Source organism: Clytia hemisphaerica, unplaced genomic scaffold (genome assembly GCF_902728285.1).
Source record: "Clytia hemisphaerica strain Z4C2 unplaced genomic scaffold, Clytia hemisphaerica genome assembly, whole genome shotgun sequence".
Classification (NCBI taxonomy): domain Eukaryota; kingdom Metazoa; phylum Cnidaria; class Hydrozoa; order Leptothecata; family Clytiidae; genus Clytia; species Clytia hemisphaerica.
This window is the reverse complement of record NW_027103332.1, coordinates 618177-636199: the sequence shown is the minus strand read 5'-3', so window position 1 is coordinate 636199 and position 18023 is coordinate 618177. Positions and strand designations below refer to the sequence as shown.

Below are 18023 nucleotides of genomic sequence, written 5' to 3'. Positions count from 1 at the left end.
AGATTACATTTCAAAATAAAACGATTTCCAAACCAACCTAAAGTCAGTGTCTGCCAACTAAAAATTTCTCTGCGGGGTCACTGGCAAGGAGTTACAACTTCAGACTTTAGATTCCAATTCTTTTATAGGCTGCAACTACACTGCCAAATGATCTGTATTACAAAAACTTCCAAATGGGTCCATAAGTTAAGAAAATGAGATTATCATCTAGCACGGGGGTTTTGTTTTTAAAAACAAACTTCAAAACAAAATTGTTAATGAACTTGTTACTTAAAATATCACTTACTTACATAATTTATTTATGATATAACACCCCTTTCTTGAATAAATGGCCTCTTAAAGTCTTTTATGTTTGCCGCAAGAAGGGAGAAAAATTTAATTTGACCCCCGGTTTTTTCTCTCTTTTTCTAGCCCAATAGCTGATTGAAAAACGAAGATTTTTGATAGTTATCAGCGTGGGCTTGGCCGCCATTTTGAATTTCTCCTGTACTCGGCAATTTAGAGGTTGTTCTTAATACGCAATTTGGCTTACGCGTAACACTTGGTTTTTTGAAGATATTTTCAGTTATAATCCAAGGTAGAACAAAACTAAACATAGAAAGGGGGTATTTTTTAGTGCTCTATACGATGATCGGTTTGTTTTTTTTTGAATTCTATGTTTAGATTTTTCTACCCAGCCCTGTTGCTATGTCCGCGCGCCCTGTTGCTAAGACCTTTGCTTGAAATCGAAAGCGAAACCAAGATTATTTAGCGCACACTGCCGTTTGCGTAATATCGATAAAGTGAAATGAGGTCCTGACTGAATACCCCTGAGAGCCGAAAATAAGGTCCGCTTTTAAGGTTCACACATGCGCGCGCACATCAAAGATGGCGGCAACAGATTTTGTTGATTGCCGACTTGATTCTTCAGGATTTACTAGATAAACCTAAAACTCCCCCAACACCAGCTACATTAAAAAGGCTGTTGACAAACCACACACTGGCACGAAAAAATGTGGTTGGATTTACTTGGAAAATATTCGAAACATACATGTAAGTTTACGCAAAGATTTTAAAGCCATCAAAGCATCTTATAAAGAAATATTATACTCATTAGAACAATAAAAGATGAAGCTTTTGTGAAGAATTACTTACAAAACAACAAAAGCCTTTTAGAAGTTTCTTGTGGATTTAAGGACTTACTTAAATAATAAAAGCAAGTCGATTTTGGTCATATTTTGTTTCAAGTTATACCTTTAGATATAGTAAGTGTAATGAAATTATTCTATTGTATTTCTCAATGAAAATTTGAATGCTCTCTTGGGAAAGGAACATTATTCTTTTAAATATTGGTCACATTTTTTATAAAGATGATAAAAATGTAATATAATGATCAAAATATACCAAATGGTGTCTTTAATTGTTTTTCTTTTTTTTCTCTTTTGCAAGCTTAGAATTTTAAAAAACCTTTTTTTATTCTAGAGGAATGAATCAAAGTTGATTCATAATAAAGAGAAATAACAGAAAGGCTGTGTGGTATATAAACTTGGAAAAAATGGACTTTGGCTTGGAGTCTAACGCTATTGAACAAGATATTATATCTGATATGAAACAATATTTTCCTCCTGATACACCAGAAGAGGATATTCTTGGTAAGTTTTTTAGGTTTACTTTTAATAAATAACAAATTTGTGTAATATATAAGGTAGCGGGTAATTTTCTAAATTTTTTTACTCTTGCACACTTACATCTGCTTACATATCAATCTTTTTTCCAATGAAGCTAGTTGCAATGTATTAATTTTAAGATTATTAGCACATAATAAATACAATGATACTAAACAACTTGGCAAGGTTTGAAACATCCCAAAAGGCTTTCTTTCTTAATGGAAAAAGGTTTTTCTGTTAAACACCTTGGTCTGTGAAATACCTTGCAAAAACGCTTTTTTCAACCTTCAACCCTTTTTCAACTTTCAACCCTTTTATTTAGAGTTATATCGGAATCCAGACAAGTTTCAAGCATACATCAATCAACTGGAAACGTATTATGCAGAGGAATATAAAAATTATAGTATCTACAACCAATGTATTATACCAGTTTTAGAACAGTCTTTTGCATCTATTTGGGTTCTTCTTTTCCTCTGTTTAGTGTTGAGACTCTTATGCATAACCAAATTACCGAGAAACACTATTCACGTTATATCCTTCATCTTTGGTTGCATATCGCTATGGAAATTTTATGAAGGTGATATGGTTTATGTCCTGGTACCTGCAGTTATAACAATGTTACTTTGTAAATTAGTGAGAATTCCTGGTTTATTGTTAACCGTTATGGCAGGATCATTGATGTTAGCTAGGTAAGACTAAATTGCTGAGTATTCTAGCTTTTAGATTACATAATTTGTATATGCCTTTTCAGGGACTGACACTTTCTAAAAAGGTAAAGAAGGGGTATAGTGGGATCTTTCCCAAGAATGGGAGACTAGCAAGAAGTAGGCACATTTTTAAGAGGGGTATCAACATTTTTCTAGTTAAGGTTATCTTGTACAATTTAATCGTAAAGACATTGGAAAAATTGCACTTCGTGGAAATTGAACTTTTGATTTAACACAGCTCCAAAACTTTTGCAAAATTGATTCTCTTTCTATTATACAGTAAAGTTTAAGTTTAGGTTCCTTCCCAAAAATTATAATATGTACAGTATTTTATTATTTTTAACTTTGATTCAATTATTTTTGTAGTGAAAACTATTTCCTGTCACCCATTGTCTGGACAAAAATCAAAGGATCTGTGATGATGATATCCATGAAAATCATATCAATATCTTTTGATGAAGAAAGTGGTGATCCAGACAAAGTGATCCCATTTCTGGAGTATTTTGGATATGTTTTCAATCCAGCCAGTGTTATATTTGGCCCGTTCATCACTCACCTAACTTACCAGCAAATGTTTATGCACTCAAATATTGTAAGACATTTTTTATTCATCCGAGAAAATTCTTCCCAATTTTTTTAACATATTACAAATTATCTTTATCCTAGGAATCATTTATTCTCACAGTCTATTTTTGAATTGGCTCACACTTTGATTTGATTGATTATTCTTGATTGTTTTTTTTTCGCTTCAACGGGCCAACTTCTAGAGGCTGTAACTTTTGGTGCAAGTTTTCCAGGGAAAAATAATATAGCTGAAGCACTTGTTTTTTCTTGGTAGTTATATCGGTCTTAATTATCTTCAGCCATATAATATATTAGAATTGAAGCATAGGTTAAAAAATAGCAAGCAAAACAAAAAAAGACAAGTTTTGTTATGGAAACTAACGACTCGTTTGTTGGACCTACCTGGAGGTCCTATAAATTAGCCTTGTCCGTCCGTCCGTTCGTCCGTCCGTCTGTTACCAGCTTTTCTCGAGATTGGCTCGATTTTCGAAAAAAAATCATTTCCGGCCGAAAATGCCGGAAATATGCCGGAAAAACCGGTTTTTTGGCATTTTCTCGAGATTTTATCATTAGTTTTTTCTGATTTTTTGCTCAAAGATGCGTATTCGCAATGCTCAAAACATGGCAGAGTTCGATTTTTGAGAAATTTTTTTTTCCGGTTGAAAATGCCGGAAATCGCCGTTTTTGCAGATTTTCATTAGATTTTTTTCCTTGTATTTCTATGTTTTTCACACAAAAACATTATTGATAACAATGCTCACCATCAAGCATGATTCAATTGTCAATAAAACTGATTTTTGCGACCAGAACTTTCTATTTATTTTTTCCCTACAACCCTTCCCTCTTCCCCCCATCAACACTCAATGATGAATTTATTGCGTTATGCATTTTCGCTAAACTCTATATTTTCGGACTGATTTTTTTCTCCTCGCATTGCTATCTAACTTTTATCATCAGGTAGGTCCATTCAGCATCTAGCTTGTTTTCTTTCAAACTGATATTTTCTTCAAAATTTTAGTCCCTGAATTGGCTTTTCAATTGCTGTCAAGTGCTCGTAACAGCTGTGGCTTGTTTACTGTGGTCAAGTTGTGGATCAAGTAATTATTTAGCAAACATTGAAGATTATGTTCCTGGTTTAAGGGGCAATAGGTAATACTTGTGCATTCAATAAAGACTCTAATTTTCTGAATATATTTTTTCATCAAGATTTTTTTTGAATTTGCGATATTGTTTTTGTCCTTCAGTCCTTCAATCTCTTTCACTCATCCATGTCATCTGCCGAACCATCCTCTTAGCTGTCTTGAATTCGTAAATTAATGTTGATACCAAGAGATCATTCGCCATGGCATTTTAGGTCCTCCAGAGGGGTCAATCAATAATTTGACAAATTTTTGCGAGATTTAATTTTTCGATATCGCGAATTTTTGTGTATGATCGCTGCTGACTTGCTGAATTAAATCCACGCGAAATTTTTGATATTGTATTTTTATCGTAAAATAGTCTGGAAATTTTATATTTTAGGTGTATTCAGGGCCATTTTCAACTAATTTTTAACTGAATTGCGTTGTTAAATCCCAATTGATTCTTGAAAATTTATCCGATTAAAGTAATAGATAATTTCAGCTCGTGAATATTAGCGAATTTTGAGTGGTTTCTACATGGTAGCAACAAAAGAGAGCTAACTAAAGCGAACGGACTTATAATTTACTTATTCTATTTCATAGATGGTGGAAAGCTTACCAAGAGGCCCAGCAATTCCGATTCAGTCATTATTTTTCATGTTACCTATCAGAAGCGAGCATTCTTCTTGTTGGTATCGGTACACTGACGCCCAATGTTAAAAGTTCGAAAGAAAATAAGAAGAAAAAAGAACAAACCATTCAATGGTAAGGAAAATTGTGTCCATTCCCCCATGACATGCAACACTGCATTCTCTCTCAAAATTTGACTAAGAATACATCATTTGACCAACTCATGAAATCGACCGCTGAAATGTCTTCATAAAATAATGTAGCTTTTCTATCGTTTTTTTTTCTACTCAATACAAAACATCAATTGTAACCACTCACTTCTTAAAAAATGGTTTAATGTCAGAAGAAATTGCAAGGGTGCATGCAAATTCTGTAAAAAGAGAAAATTTTTCCAGGGGATTCAGAGTTTTTCCCAATAAAATGATCACAAGTTAGATATTCAATTATTCAGAGATTATTACTAAGCTCTGGTCCATTTTTTGTCAATGGACAGAATGTTACCTTCTTTCAATGCATTGACTTTTTTCGATCTTTTTCGAGCATAGATTTCGACTGCCAAATTTCTGTCCATTTTTTGGCTACCCTAGAATAGGTTGGGCAGTTATTCGAGTCTAAACTAAAGATAATTGTTCCTCTTTAAATGTAATTGTATCATTTGTTCTTTCACAGGAGGTCGCCAGTTACCAGTTTAATGATGGTAGAGTTTCCAAGATCTTTAGTGGATGTGGTCACAAATTGGAATTTACCGGTGCACTATTGGCTAAAGCAATGTATGTAAATGTTGTATACCTTACATTCTATAATTTCTGGGCATTGTGAAGAATAAACGGCTTCAGACATTTGCTTTTATGTTATGAAAGTCGATTTGTCATCTCTATCCATGAGTTTCACAAGAAAATTTGATACAAAATTCTATAACGTTCCCTTAAACTGAAAAAAACACCCCTGTATCAATATTTTAACCGGTTGAGATAACGAGCTAATCGCACAATGGGTTTCGCTCCTTTATTCCGTTGTGAAAGATAATTACACTGAAAGTATTATTTTTCTCTTTTATTTTCGTTCATAGTTTTTCTTTCTCATAAAATGAATTCCGAATGAAGTTAAAACGTTCGATAAAAAAACGAAAGAAAAAAAACATTAAACTCTATTTTGTAATCATTGGCGCCTCATTGAAGAGTGTGATTAACGAATAATTGCTCTCCACATAATGTAATTAATGATTAATTGCTCTTTTTGAAGGTGCGCCAAATAAGAAAAAATAGCCCATCGTGCGATTAAAGAGCTAAGTGCCAATGGGGATGAAATATATAGCCTTTTATAGTTTATTGTTTTACTGTACTGCTCAAAAATATATTTAGAATTTTCAAAGCTTAAGTGCCTTTTCCCAAGTGGAGATGAAACTAAGTCAGGATAATACGTAATAGACATTATTTTTCCACTCGGTTGTTGGTTTCAACGGGTATTCTCAATGTTTGACTACTTCATATTATTTAATTTTCCCATTTTACTTCCCAGACATATTCAAATCCACCAGAAAGTACGGAGTGTTTGCTGCAATCTTAATCACTTACGTTGCAAGCTCCATGTTACACGTAAGCAGTTTTCTTACGAAAATTAAATCACTCTTAGAGACTGCTTATGTAAACAATATTTCCCAATCGAAATGATATAAAAATTAATACATTTTTTTTAAAGTGCAGTAAAATTTTTGGGTCGGCAGGTTTTGAGGTAGGGTCGGTTGGTCAAAAGTTTTGAGACGTATAAATAAGAAAACAACCTATGGGGTCCTTATGATTAATTTTGACCTTGAAATGGACTATGAAGGTGGGTAGGCTCGACTAGGGCATATGGTTGACACTACTTTTAGTTTTCACGAGTGAAACAACTACACATAAATGTATAACAGAAATAAAGGCGACCAATTCGCTTTCCAAGCTACGTGAATTACAGTTGATGTATTCTAATTAGATCAAGAGGAATTTTCAATCGAATAGTAGGAAGTCCCTGTTAACCGATATTTTAGAGATGTCGCTGGAAGACTCTTTAGGAAGAAAGAAGTCTTTAACATTTGCCTGATAAACGGGAATTCAATTTTAAAATTCTTCTTTTTGATCGTGAGAATCAAAAGTTCATTCCATGGTCAGAAGGCTTTCAAATTCGAATACAAAAGTGAAAAAAGCTTCAAGGAGCTTCAAATATCCATTCAATTCATGATATGCACCATTGCAATGTCTTCTGACATTACATCACGGAACCAATCGCTCATTGGTTGTAAGTGACGTAAAATCAGTCAATACGTCACTTTGAACCAATCAGCTGTTGGGTGGAATGGAAGACATTGCAATGGTGCATATCATGAATAGTAGAGCATAATTTACGCGAATTTTTTTAAAGGAAAGTTTCAATTTTATCGAAAAGGGGAGCTTGACAGATAACGGAACGTTAAATTAGAGAACGTCAACTGTATTAGTTGTACCTCTTTTCAGCGTTTTGAACATTTTTTATATATTCAATTTCGTAATGGATGGGACTTAAATTTATGTTTACAATCACTGATTATGTCAAACGATACTGCTTTTTTTAGGCTTTCAACTTTCAATTATCAGCTGTTCTTCTCTCCATTGGTGTTTTCGCATACGTTGAAGCAAGTAAGTCGTCCTTTTCTTCCACAAAAAAACTTTTGTCCATTCTTAGACCATGCGATAGTATCCCATTTAGTGCCAATTCAAGTCAATGTTTGCCATTATGAAGCCTGTTAATGGTCAAGTTTGCAGTTTGTGACGTTATTTACGGCCCTTATTGGCGTAAGCTCGTAATTTGGTAGTGACAAATTAAGGGCTGACGTAAAAGGGTCAGCGTTAACTTAGGGTTGGCGTAAAAAGGGCCGAAAAGGTATTACAAAATAGGCTCATTTAAAGCTTTTCGTAATGAAACTCCTGTAATATACCAACTTCAGTTTACCATTTAATAAACATTGAAACTTTTTAAACATAGTTGCCTTTTTCTCTCCGCGATGTTTTATCGGGTAAATTTTTCTAAAGAGTTTTCTGCAAACTACCAACTTCGTATTTTAAATTGCTAAATATTGTCATTAGAAAAATTCAACTCTCATCGATCACTTCTCTAGGTTTTAGACATTTGTTGGCAGTGTGGTTCAACGCTTGTATCGAAGCAAGAAAGTGTCGCGGGAAATGTACGCACAAGTATAACAAGGTTGATAATATTATTCAAGCATAAGTTGTCACTATTTCGAAAACGAAATCTACTCAATTTGAAAGTACTACTTGACAGGATTTCCAATTTTTAATGAGCCCGAAAAATCTAAGATCAAGTTGTTCCTATATTCTTAGAAGTATTCTGGTATCTTAAAGCGAAGGCTTCTCTGCTTTTCTGAGGTTCCGATGGTGGATTGGTGGCCGCACACGCTAAAGATCTATATGGAACGGGCAGATCTTTCATCGAAAAGCATTGGTAGTCGCCTTCTGTTGTATCACTATCCGCAGCTCATACCCATAAAGTGGAAAAAACTGTACAGTGATACCCCCTAAACGAAGGCTGGGTAACCAAACTCCCTCCCTCGTTGCAAAATTTTGTTTCGTGATCAGGCCAAATTGTGTAGTACAAACCTTCCAAAAGTTAAAGATTTTTTCCGTCGAAAGATGATTTTTTTGCCCGTTTTATGAGTTTAAAGAATGATTTAGTTAATCAAGAAGTTTTGGATAATTTAGGTCAAAGAGACCTTCGATATCATAGATTATAGCCCTGCAATACAACTGTCAATCATTTTTAAGAAAACTGATTGGATGATTAATGTCACGTGGCCGGTCAATATTTCTCCATAGTGACCAGTTATGAAATTGACATCATTAAAATGTCAATTACTTTTATTACTTTATTTTTGCAGGGCTATAAATGGATTATTAACCGAAAAGCCGGTCTCTCTGGCAAAATATCGACCGAGTTCGCGACATACGAGCGAACGAGATAAGGCCGAACATGTACCGTATTACTTCGAAACCCCCTCGAATAAACTTCCTCCCTGAAGGAGAAATTTTCAAATAAAAACCTCCCCACTATGGGGGGGGGGGCGGCGTTTAGTGACATAGGTTAAATAATGACGCCCCCTCGAATAAACACTCCTCCTAAAATTCAATAAACGCCAGGGGCGTTTATTCGAAGCAATACGGTATTTCTTTCAAAGGGTATTATTTGAAACGCATGTACATTAAGAGTAATTTTCTTTCAACCTTAGAATAATTTTTTCGTAATGGCAGTCAATTTGATGTTTTCTATGGTTGCTGTATGGAATCTAGCATATCTTGGATGTCTCTTTGATGCCTCCGAGGAAGAAGATAAGGTAAATCTTTTCCTTTGAGTGAAAAAGTCCGGGGCCTGTTTGCTGACAAAAATTAGGGTCTTAAAATTCGACCAACTTAAGTCGAATTTGAGCAAATTGAAGCAAAAAATCTACCTTCGAAATGCATTTTTGACCATTTTGACCATATAAGGCCAAAAATTCATAATCTCTATTGACCCTGACAGTGTATTTTGTTAATTTCTACTACCGCTGGTTAATAGTTACTTTCATTGTAGTAATTGGTCGACGTTCTTTTCCTTTCATTTCAGGGGTATTCGATGAAGCACGCTTTAAAGAAATGGCAGGGTTATAACTACACAAACCATTTGGTAATGCTTGTAGTACTTGTCTTTCAAAAGCTATCTGGTTTATTCGTAAGGACTGACTAGCTGTACATGTTTTTCAAAAGCCTTTTTTAAATTATTTAATTACTAACAATTTTCTTTTTTTTTATATCTATTTTGATATATTTAGAAAGGATATTGCTGGTAAATTGAAAAAGTTCTATAAGCCAGAAAACGGCACAGTTTTGACGTTCAGTACAAATAGATTGTCTTTTTTCAAATTTCTTTATAATACATCCTAACGATTCGACCCCCCCCCCCCCCATCCAAACTTTGTTAGTTGCTTTATTAAGCCCTTAGAGGCTTATTCCCACTTTCAGTAACTTAATTGGACTGAGTTTTCCTGTCCTCCACCAGGGTGGCAAAAAATGATACATTTGTTTATTATTTTAAATTCTTTTTGGGCTACATAATCCATTGTTTTTATTAAGTCTCTGTAATGATTTTACAAGGTATTTGAATTTTAGATTTTAATTTTTAAGCTTTTAAACTTTAAGTTTAAGTTTACTTTTAAGCTAGTATATACTATACAGCCGTTTCCTTATAAGATCACTAAGTAAGCTCAGCTAACAATAAGACCCATAAACAAGTTAAGAACCATTTTAGCTTTAGATAGGCACGTGTAATGCTCCTTTTAGGCCCCGATATGTCAATAAAGTAAACACTTTAAGAAGACCATATATTTAAGTCTTGAAAAATTAAGAACTTGTTCAAAAAGCAGATAGAATAATATCAGTTACACGGTCCTCCCGAATATTACATAACTTTTCTAAAAAAATTATTTTTTTAAATATTTTTGTACTGTTGTAAGGTATATTTTTGTATGACGTTTTTATATTTATTTATGATGCTATTTGGCATAAACTTTTTAATCTTCTTTCAAAAAGAAATTTTGTGGAAATCCATGACATACGCTCTTTGTTCGATTATGTGTCAATACCATCTGTTCGTAACTCAATTTTGGCTACAGCGTTCTATAACATTATTTTGTTTTATTTTTTTGCTTTTTTCGACTTTTTTTAAGTGATCTTCTTAAAATCTTATTTTCAGGGTTTGTAGAGGGAATCGTTCTTAAAATCTTATTTTCAGGGTTTGTAGAGGGAATCGGCTTTAACAATAAATTTCTCCAATAGGGTCTAACCTTTTCGAAATTCGAATGGACTGCGGGTTTTCGCTTGTGGTTCTACCATAGTCATTATAAAAAAACCCGGTCTGGCAATGTATTGTTTTAGCTTTTGTTCAATTTTTTTTTGTTACAAACAAAAGGCAAGTTGAGATTTGCATACTTTTTGATCATATTACCAAAATCTCCTTTTGGGATTGGTCTACTTTCCAATCACATGATCAAAAAGTTTGCAAAATAAATAGATTTTGGTACGTAAGCTCCATCTTTTAACAATAAAAAGAGACAAAAGCCTTCCAGACCAGTGTTTTTATAATGACTATGACTGTAACTATGGTTTTACCAACCTCTGTGTCAAATTTCAGCCACATACTCTTTTCCCAAAACATAATTCAACTAATTGTCCCTGGAGGACTGGAAAACAATTTTTTCATTTAGATGCGAGTTAGAGACCTTGTGTTATCTTGAATTTAAAAGGCATTTTATCAGTTATTATTACCCCAGCAAATTGCACCAATTTATTTTTATTCTGGGTGTGGTACTACAATCATGGTCAAAATCTATTGAGAATTTAGCTTATTTCCTCCTTTTTCGAAATTTGGAGTTCGGGCGAGAAAGTCGATTTTGGGCCATTTCTTTATTAAATTTAATTGGATATTTCAATTTGGCACGGGTTTAAATATAGACTTCCAGGCTATATTCTGAGCCTTATTGGACCATTTTTAAACTTTTGGATCCTCAGATCCTAAAGGTCCTAAGTCTTAAGTCTAGCGTTAAAACTCATTGTTAACCGGTTACTTTTTCGAAGCGGGCTACACGGCTTTTTGCGCAATGCAATTGGTTCTTTTCGCATGACGACGGGCCTACACTGGCCAGAGTTGCCCGTCGTTAGGAAAATTCATTGTGACGTCACTTTTTCAAAGGAAAATGAACATTGCGTTGACATTATTTCTCTCATTTTTTATTTCTGACGTCAGAAACTATAACAATTTTTGATCTCTTTTCGCTTGTTTTTTTTGCTTTATTTCGCTATTTTTTCTGCATAAAGCGCTAAAAATCAATCGAAGCTGAAGGAAACGGTTAACAAATTTTTTCGGGCTGTACTGAAAGTATTGCCCTCGGTCAACGCAACAACCTCGCAAGCTCGGTCGTTACTTGACCTCAGGCAATATTTTTCAGTACAGCCCTCACTAACCGATCATTATTGTATTAGAGTTAAAAATCTACCCTTCCAACCTAATTTAGAGCACTTACAAGTTTGTGTTTTTGAAAATTCGTGGGAATTTCCCTTTTTTCTAAAATATTACGACCATGATTGTAGTAAAATCATGTTAATTTCAAAAGCGTGATCAAATTCATAAATGAGACTGGGTATGGGTTTATCGGTGACGGGTATCTCCGAGCCACTTTGAGTTTGAAATCAATTGCAACTACCCCCGTCAAGGGGGCGCCTCAAGATCCAAGGACAGGGGGCATAGGATTACCAATTTCGGTGCAATTTTCAAACTGTACAGCATTTTTAACGTTTTATTTAAATCATTTGCACTGAAGATGACTGTGTCGAAAAGCTTATGCTAAATTTTTAAATAAAAAACTTTCGTGTCTAATTCTTTACTGACTTGAATGATCAACTAATGCCTGGCAAAACTTTCGTCAACAAAAGTGCCCCTTCGCTTTTTTACACCTTAGAATTGTTTACAAGCATGGCGTTCTAAAGTAACTTTAGAACGCCATGTTTACCAGTGAATCTCAAACGACACTTGGGCTCTCAGGAGTTTCAATATTTTCTAAATTTGCAATTTGTATACTTTTGGCACGGGCGGCACACGGGGTGGTGGTATTTCAAAAATGTTGAAGAGTTTATGAAAAAAATAAATGTAATAAAGTATGGGATTTTTTTTCCCGCGCGAATAATAAATTCTCTTCTCAAATTCTCTTTTTCTCGATTGCGCTCGCTGCGATTACATAAAAACCAGCAGGTTTTCTGGAAGATCAAATCTAAAATGGAAAATGGAAATTTAACAAATCTGAAAACATTTTGATAGGAATGCAGCTAAGTTAATTGGTAAGATATGTTCTAAGGTATACATCTTTGATACTTTTGATGGGTTTTTTGAGTCTCTCAATCATCCAATTTGGAAATCCGATGATTCACCATTTCTCTCACACTGTTTGAATCCGCTCTCCTGTAGGGATAATAATTCGGGAGCAGTGGTTCGTCTGGCAGTGTGGAAAGAAAAAGGTCAAGTTGTCTTTTGAATTTAATTTTTGTGCAGTTTGTGATATTACGAATGTAGAATGGGGGAGAATTGAAAAGCTTGCTTAGGTCCTTCTTCAGATATTAAGTTGAAGTTGGTTTGATATTCTACGTTTGACGTTTGATATTCGTTTGATATTCGTTTGATATTCTCAAATTTGCGTTTTGAAGTTTTTGTGACTACTTTTGGAACTGGAAACTATTGGAAGCCAATAGAGTTTATTCTCAAGGGTGTGTGTGCAAAATTTCAGCGCTCTCCGTCGCAGCGTGCTCCCTCTAAAAAATTGGTAACCGTCAAACCTCATTTCGGCCGAAATGACAAGTTGGGCTCCTGTGGGGGAGAGCGGTTATCTTTGGAATTGGAAACTATTGGAAGCCAATAGAGTTTATTCTCAAGGGTGTGTGTGCAAAATTTCAGCGCTCTCTGTCGCAGCGTGCTCCCTCTAAAAATTGGTAACTGTCAAACCTCATTTCGGCCGAAATGACAAGTTGGGCTCCTGTGGGGGAGAGCGGTTATCTTTGGAATTGGAAACTATTGGAAGCCAATAGAGTTTATTCTCAAGGGTGTGTGTGCAAAATTTCAGCGCTCTCCGTCGCAGCGTGCTCCCTCTAAAAATTGGTAACCGTCAAACCTCATTTCGGCCGAAATGACAAGTTGGGCTCCTGTGGGGAGAGCGGTTATCTTTGGAATTGGAAAACTATTGGAAGCCAATAGAGTTTATTCTCAAGGGTGTGTGTGCAAAATTTCAGCGCTCTCCGTCGCAGCGTGCTCTCTCTAAAAATTGGTAACCGTCAAACCTCATTTCGGCTGAAATGACAAGTTGGGCTCCTGTGGGGGAGAGCGGTTATCTTTGGAATTGGAAACTATTGGAAGCCAATAGAGTTTATTCTCAAGGGTGTGTGTGCAAAATTTCAGCGCTCTCCGTCGCAGCGTGCTCCCTCTAAAAATTGGTAACCGTCAAAGCCGAAATGAGCAATAAGCAAAAAGCTCGTCCCAAAAAATCTGAAAAATGGCAAAAAATGAAGTTTTCAGAATGTCAAAAATTTTTATATAGACATAAAGAATATCATTTCATGAACAATATGTGAAAAAATCAGAGCAGGAACATGCTCCATTGAAAAGTTATGACCAGATTTCCGATTTCCAGGCTAAAATCCCTGGAAAGCTCACAAAAATCAAGATTTTTACAAAATGGGCATATAAAGGCTACAAAGTAGTTTACCTTACCAAATGTTTTTAAAAATTGATAATTTTCAAGTTACTGAAGAAATTAAGTCATTTCAGATGTCCAATGGAGTTTTTAGGGGGTCTAAAATTCTGTTGCGCCGTGACGGAAAATCATAATTTCTAAATAAAATTGAACAAAGCAGAATTTTTTCAGTTTTTAAATGTTTAAAATATTAGACCTATTAGGACTGTTGAGAATCACTAAAGGAATTCACTCTAAAACACCAAGGTAATTCTTTAGTGTACTTTAAAGTTTGCGTTGCGTCGTGACGGAAAATCCAGGTTGGCATTTTAAAATTATCTTTTCTCCAAAACTTGTTCATCAATCAACTTGATGTTTATATGACATGCTTAAACAAGTCATCTGGTAAATATTTAGCTGCTAAAATTTGATTTTAGACTTAGTCATACCTTAGAAATAGCCAATGGAAAAATACTAACAGATTTTTTTTCAAAAATGTTTCATTTTCATTTTTTTCCAAAAATGTCCATATTTTTTAAACAGTGCTAATTTTTCAGTATATGATTTTTGATCTTCGAAAATACATGCCTTGGGAAATATTTAATAATTGTTTTGATGGCAATATGTTGAAATACGATGAGAATAATATATTATTCATATTTGTGATTTTCATTGTTTCATCAAATTTTAAGCCAAAATGGGCCATTTATTGACCTTTCAAGAACCAATATCTTTCCAGCACATTCACAAAACCCCATGATGTTATATATCATTAAAAGCAAAATTTTTCATAGATTCTGAATATCTAATTCTTAAAATTCACAATTTTGTTGGGTGAGAGCTATAGTGCTTTAAGTAGTTTTTTCAACAGCTGGGACGAGCTTTTTGCTTATTGCTAATGACAAGTTGGGTTCCTGTGGGGGAGAGCGGTTATCTTTGGAATTGGAAACTATTGGAAGCCAATAGAGTTTATTCTCAAGGGTGTGTGTGCAAAATTTCAGCGCTCTCCGTTGCAGCGTGCTCCCTCTAAAAATTGGTAACCGTCAAACCTCATTTCGGCCGAAATGACAAGTTGGGCTCCTGTGGGGGAGAGCGGTTATCTTTGAAACTGGAAACTATTGGAAGCCAATAGAGTTTATTCTCAAGGGTGTGTGTGCAAAATTTCAGCGCTCTCCGTCACAGCGTGCTCCTCTAAAAATTGGTAACCGTCAAACCTCATTTTGGCCGAAATGACAAGTTGGGCTCCTGTGGGGGAGAGCGGTTTTCTTTGGAACTGGAAACTATTGGAAGCCAATAGAGTTTATTCTCAAGGGTGTGTGTGCAAAATTTCAGCGCTCTCCGTCGCAGCGTGCTCCCTCTAAAAATTGGTAACCGTCAAACCTCATTTCGGCCGAAATGACAAGTTGGGCTCCTGTGGGGGAGAGCGGTTATCTTTGGAATTGGAAACTATTGGAAGCCAATAGAGTTTATTCTCAAGGGTGTGTGTGCAAATTTCAGCGCTCTCTGTCGCAGCGTGCTCCCTCTAAAAATTGGTAACTGTCAAACCTCATTTCGGCCGAAATGACAAGTTGGGCTCCTGTGGGGAGAGCGGTTATCTTTGGAATTGGAAACTATTGGAAGCCAATAGAGTTTATTCTCAAGGGTGTGTGTGCAAAATTTCAGCGCTCTCCGTCGCAGCGTGCTCCCTCTAAAAATTGGTAACCGTCAAACCTCATTTCGGCCGAAATGACAAGTTGGGCTCCTGTGGGGGAGAGCGGTTATCTTTGGAATTGGAAACTATTGGAAGCCAATAGAGTTTATTCTCAAGGGTGTGTGTGCAAAATTTCAGCGCTCTCCGTCGCAGCGTGCTCTCTCTAAAAATTGGTAACCGTCAAACCTCATTTCGGCTGAAATGACAAGTTGGGCTCCTGTGGGGGAGAGCGGTTATCTTTGGAATTGGAAACTATTGGAAGCCAATAGAGTTTATTCTCAAGGGTGTGTGTGCAAAATTTCAGCGCTCTCCGTCGCAGCGTGCTCCCTCTAAAAATTGGTAACCGTCAAAGCCGAAATGACAAGTTGGGTTCCTGTGGGGGAGAGCGGTTATCTTTGGAATTGGAAACTATTGGAAGCCAATAGAGTTTATTCTCAAGGGTGTGTGTGCAAAATTTCAGCGCTCTCCGTTGCAGCGTGCTCCCTCTAAAAATTGGTAACCGTCAAACCTCATTTCGGCCGAAATGACAAGTTGGGCTCCTGTGGGGGAGAGCGGTTATCTTTGAAACTGGAAACTATTGGAAGCCAATAGAGTTTATTCTCAAGGGTGTGTGTGCAAAATTTCAGCGCTCTCCGTCACAGCGTGCTCCCTCTAAAAATTGGTAACCGTCAAACCTCATTTTGGCCGAAATGACAAGTTGGGCTCCTGTGGGGGAGAGCGGTTTTCTTTGGAACTGGAAACTATTGGAAGCCAATAGAGTTTATTCTCAAGGCTGTGTGTGCAAAATTTCAGCGCTCTCCGTCGCAGCGTGCTCCCTCTAAAAATTGGTAACCGTCAAACCTCATTTCGGCCGAAATGACAAGTTGGGCTCCTGTGGGGGAGAGCGGTTATCTTTGGAATTGGAAACTATTGGAAGTCAATAGAGTTTATTCTCAAGGGTGTGTGTGCAAAATTTCAGCGCTCTCCGTCGCAGCGTGCTCCCTCTAAAAATTGGTAACCGTCAAACCTCATTTCGGCCGAAATGACAAGTTGAGCTCCTGTGGGGGAGAGCAGTTAGCAGTTATATGCCATTATAAGGTAAATTGGTAGTATGTAACATTAGGAAAAATTAACACTTAATCAAATTTTCCAACTTACTCTCGGGTGCCTAATAAACTTACATGTACGTTTATTCTTTTCGTGTCAAATTTCCCGCCTGTATGCACCTGTACATTTATTTCTTTTGAGGAATTTTCCCGCCTGTATGTTTACTCCCTCCTGTACGTTTATTTATTCTGACCAAATATCGCCCGATCCATACTGGAAAAAATTTTTTATCTTTTGTTTAAGTAAGACGTGTAGAAAGGCAATTAATTACATTCGAACGTATTGTGGGAGATTTCAAATGTTACACGAATAAATTCGAAGTTTTGCTATGAATTTTAGCGTTTGATTTGAACTCTACTTTTGAAAAATTTGGTAGATTTTTTCCTGAACGTTTATTTATTTTAGCTCTGATTTCTCGCCTGTACGTTTATTTCAGCCTGTACGTTTATTATTTCCAATTTAATCCCCCCTGTACGTTTATTTTGGTCTGTACGTTTATTAGGCACCCGAGAGTATGCACTGGAGAGTATGCACCCTTGAGTTTTAATTTCCCTCTGAAATAGTGCCAAGAGGCTTAACTTTTTCCAGAAAGCTTTTGCAAAGGACTAAGTTATGTGTATTACAATTTCAAGGCAAGCAGTAAGACTAGCTATAACATAACAAACAGCTACGATAGACGCTTTTTTATAAGAATAGTGTACTTTGGCTGAAGGTGAGCAATATTCTTATTTTTCTATTGTCCTAAACAATAGGCCTATTGTTCTAACTCCGAAATCTCACCCTGATATTCTTATACCTAGTTATATATAAATAAGAAATATGAAAAATATCTTCAGCTTTAATTCTAAATCCAAGGTTACACTGATAGTTTTTTCAGGCCAGAAAATTGCTGCTGTCTAGCCATCTAAAAAAAGGAACCAGGAAAAACGTCAACAAAGCATTCGAATTACAAAACATTCGAATTACAAAGCATTCGATTTTATCAAAAACATTCGATTTTCAATGCTCAATTGAATGAAAAAGTTACTTTCAGAAAGTGCTCGAAATCGTTAAAAATCGACCTATCAGATTTTTATTTTAAAATTGGCAATCACAATAGCCTTTACATGATTAAGAGCATTTTTCAGTAACTAAACTGAAGGGTCGAAAGGGTTTAAAATCTTCATCAAAATCACTTTAATTTACTTTTACCGAAATTTCCCTCAGATTTTTGGTTCTAGACTGGATAAAGTCTATGTAAGGTTGGATCTACCTCGAAACCTGTATTTGATGTATTTTTATGAATTTTACCAGAATTCGGCCTTT

At 35.7% G+C, this 18023-nt stretch overlaps 1 protein-coding gene across 1 annotated transcript; it reads left to right on the top strand.

Annotated features, from left to right (window-relative positions):
• Positions 1-664: 664 nt before the first annotated feature.
• On the top strand, positions 665-10160 carry LOC136815701 (protein-serine O-palmitoleoyltransferase porcupine-like). The gene is made up of 12 exons (XM_067072146.1): positions 665-1032; positions 1462-1631; positions 1969-2335; positions 2720-2945; positions 3936-4066; positions 4642-4803; positions 5338-5438; positions 6187-6263; positions 7256-7319; positions 7799-7884; positions 8924-9028; positions 9298-10160. Exons 2-12 carry the CDS (start codon positions 1535-1537, stop codon positions 9415-9417), a joined length of 1536 nt encoding a protein of 511 aa, XP_066928247.1. The 5' UTR covers positions 665-1032; positions 1462-1534; the 3' UTR covers positions 9418-10160.
• The last annotated feature ends 7863 nt before the right edge of the window (positions 10161-18023 follow it).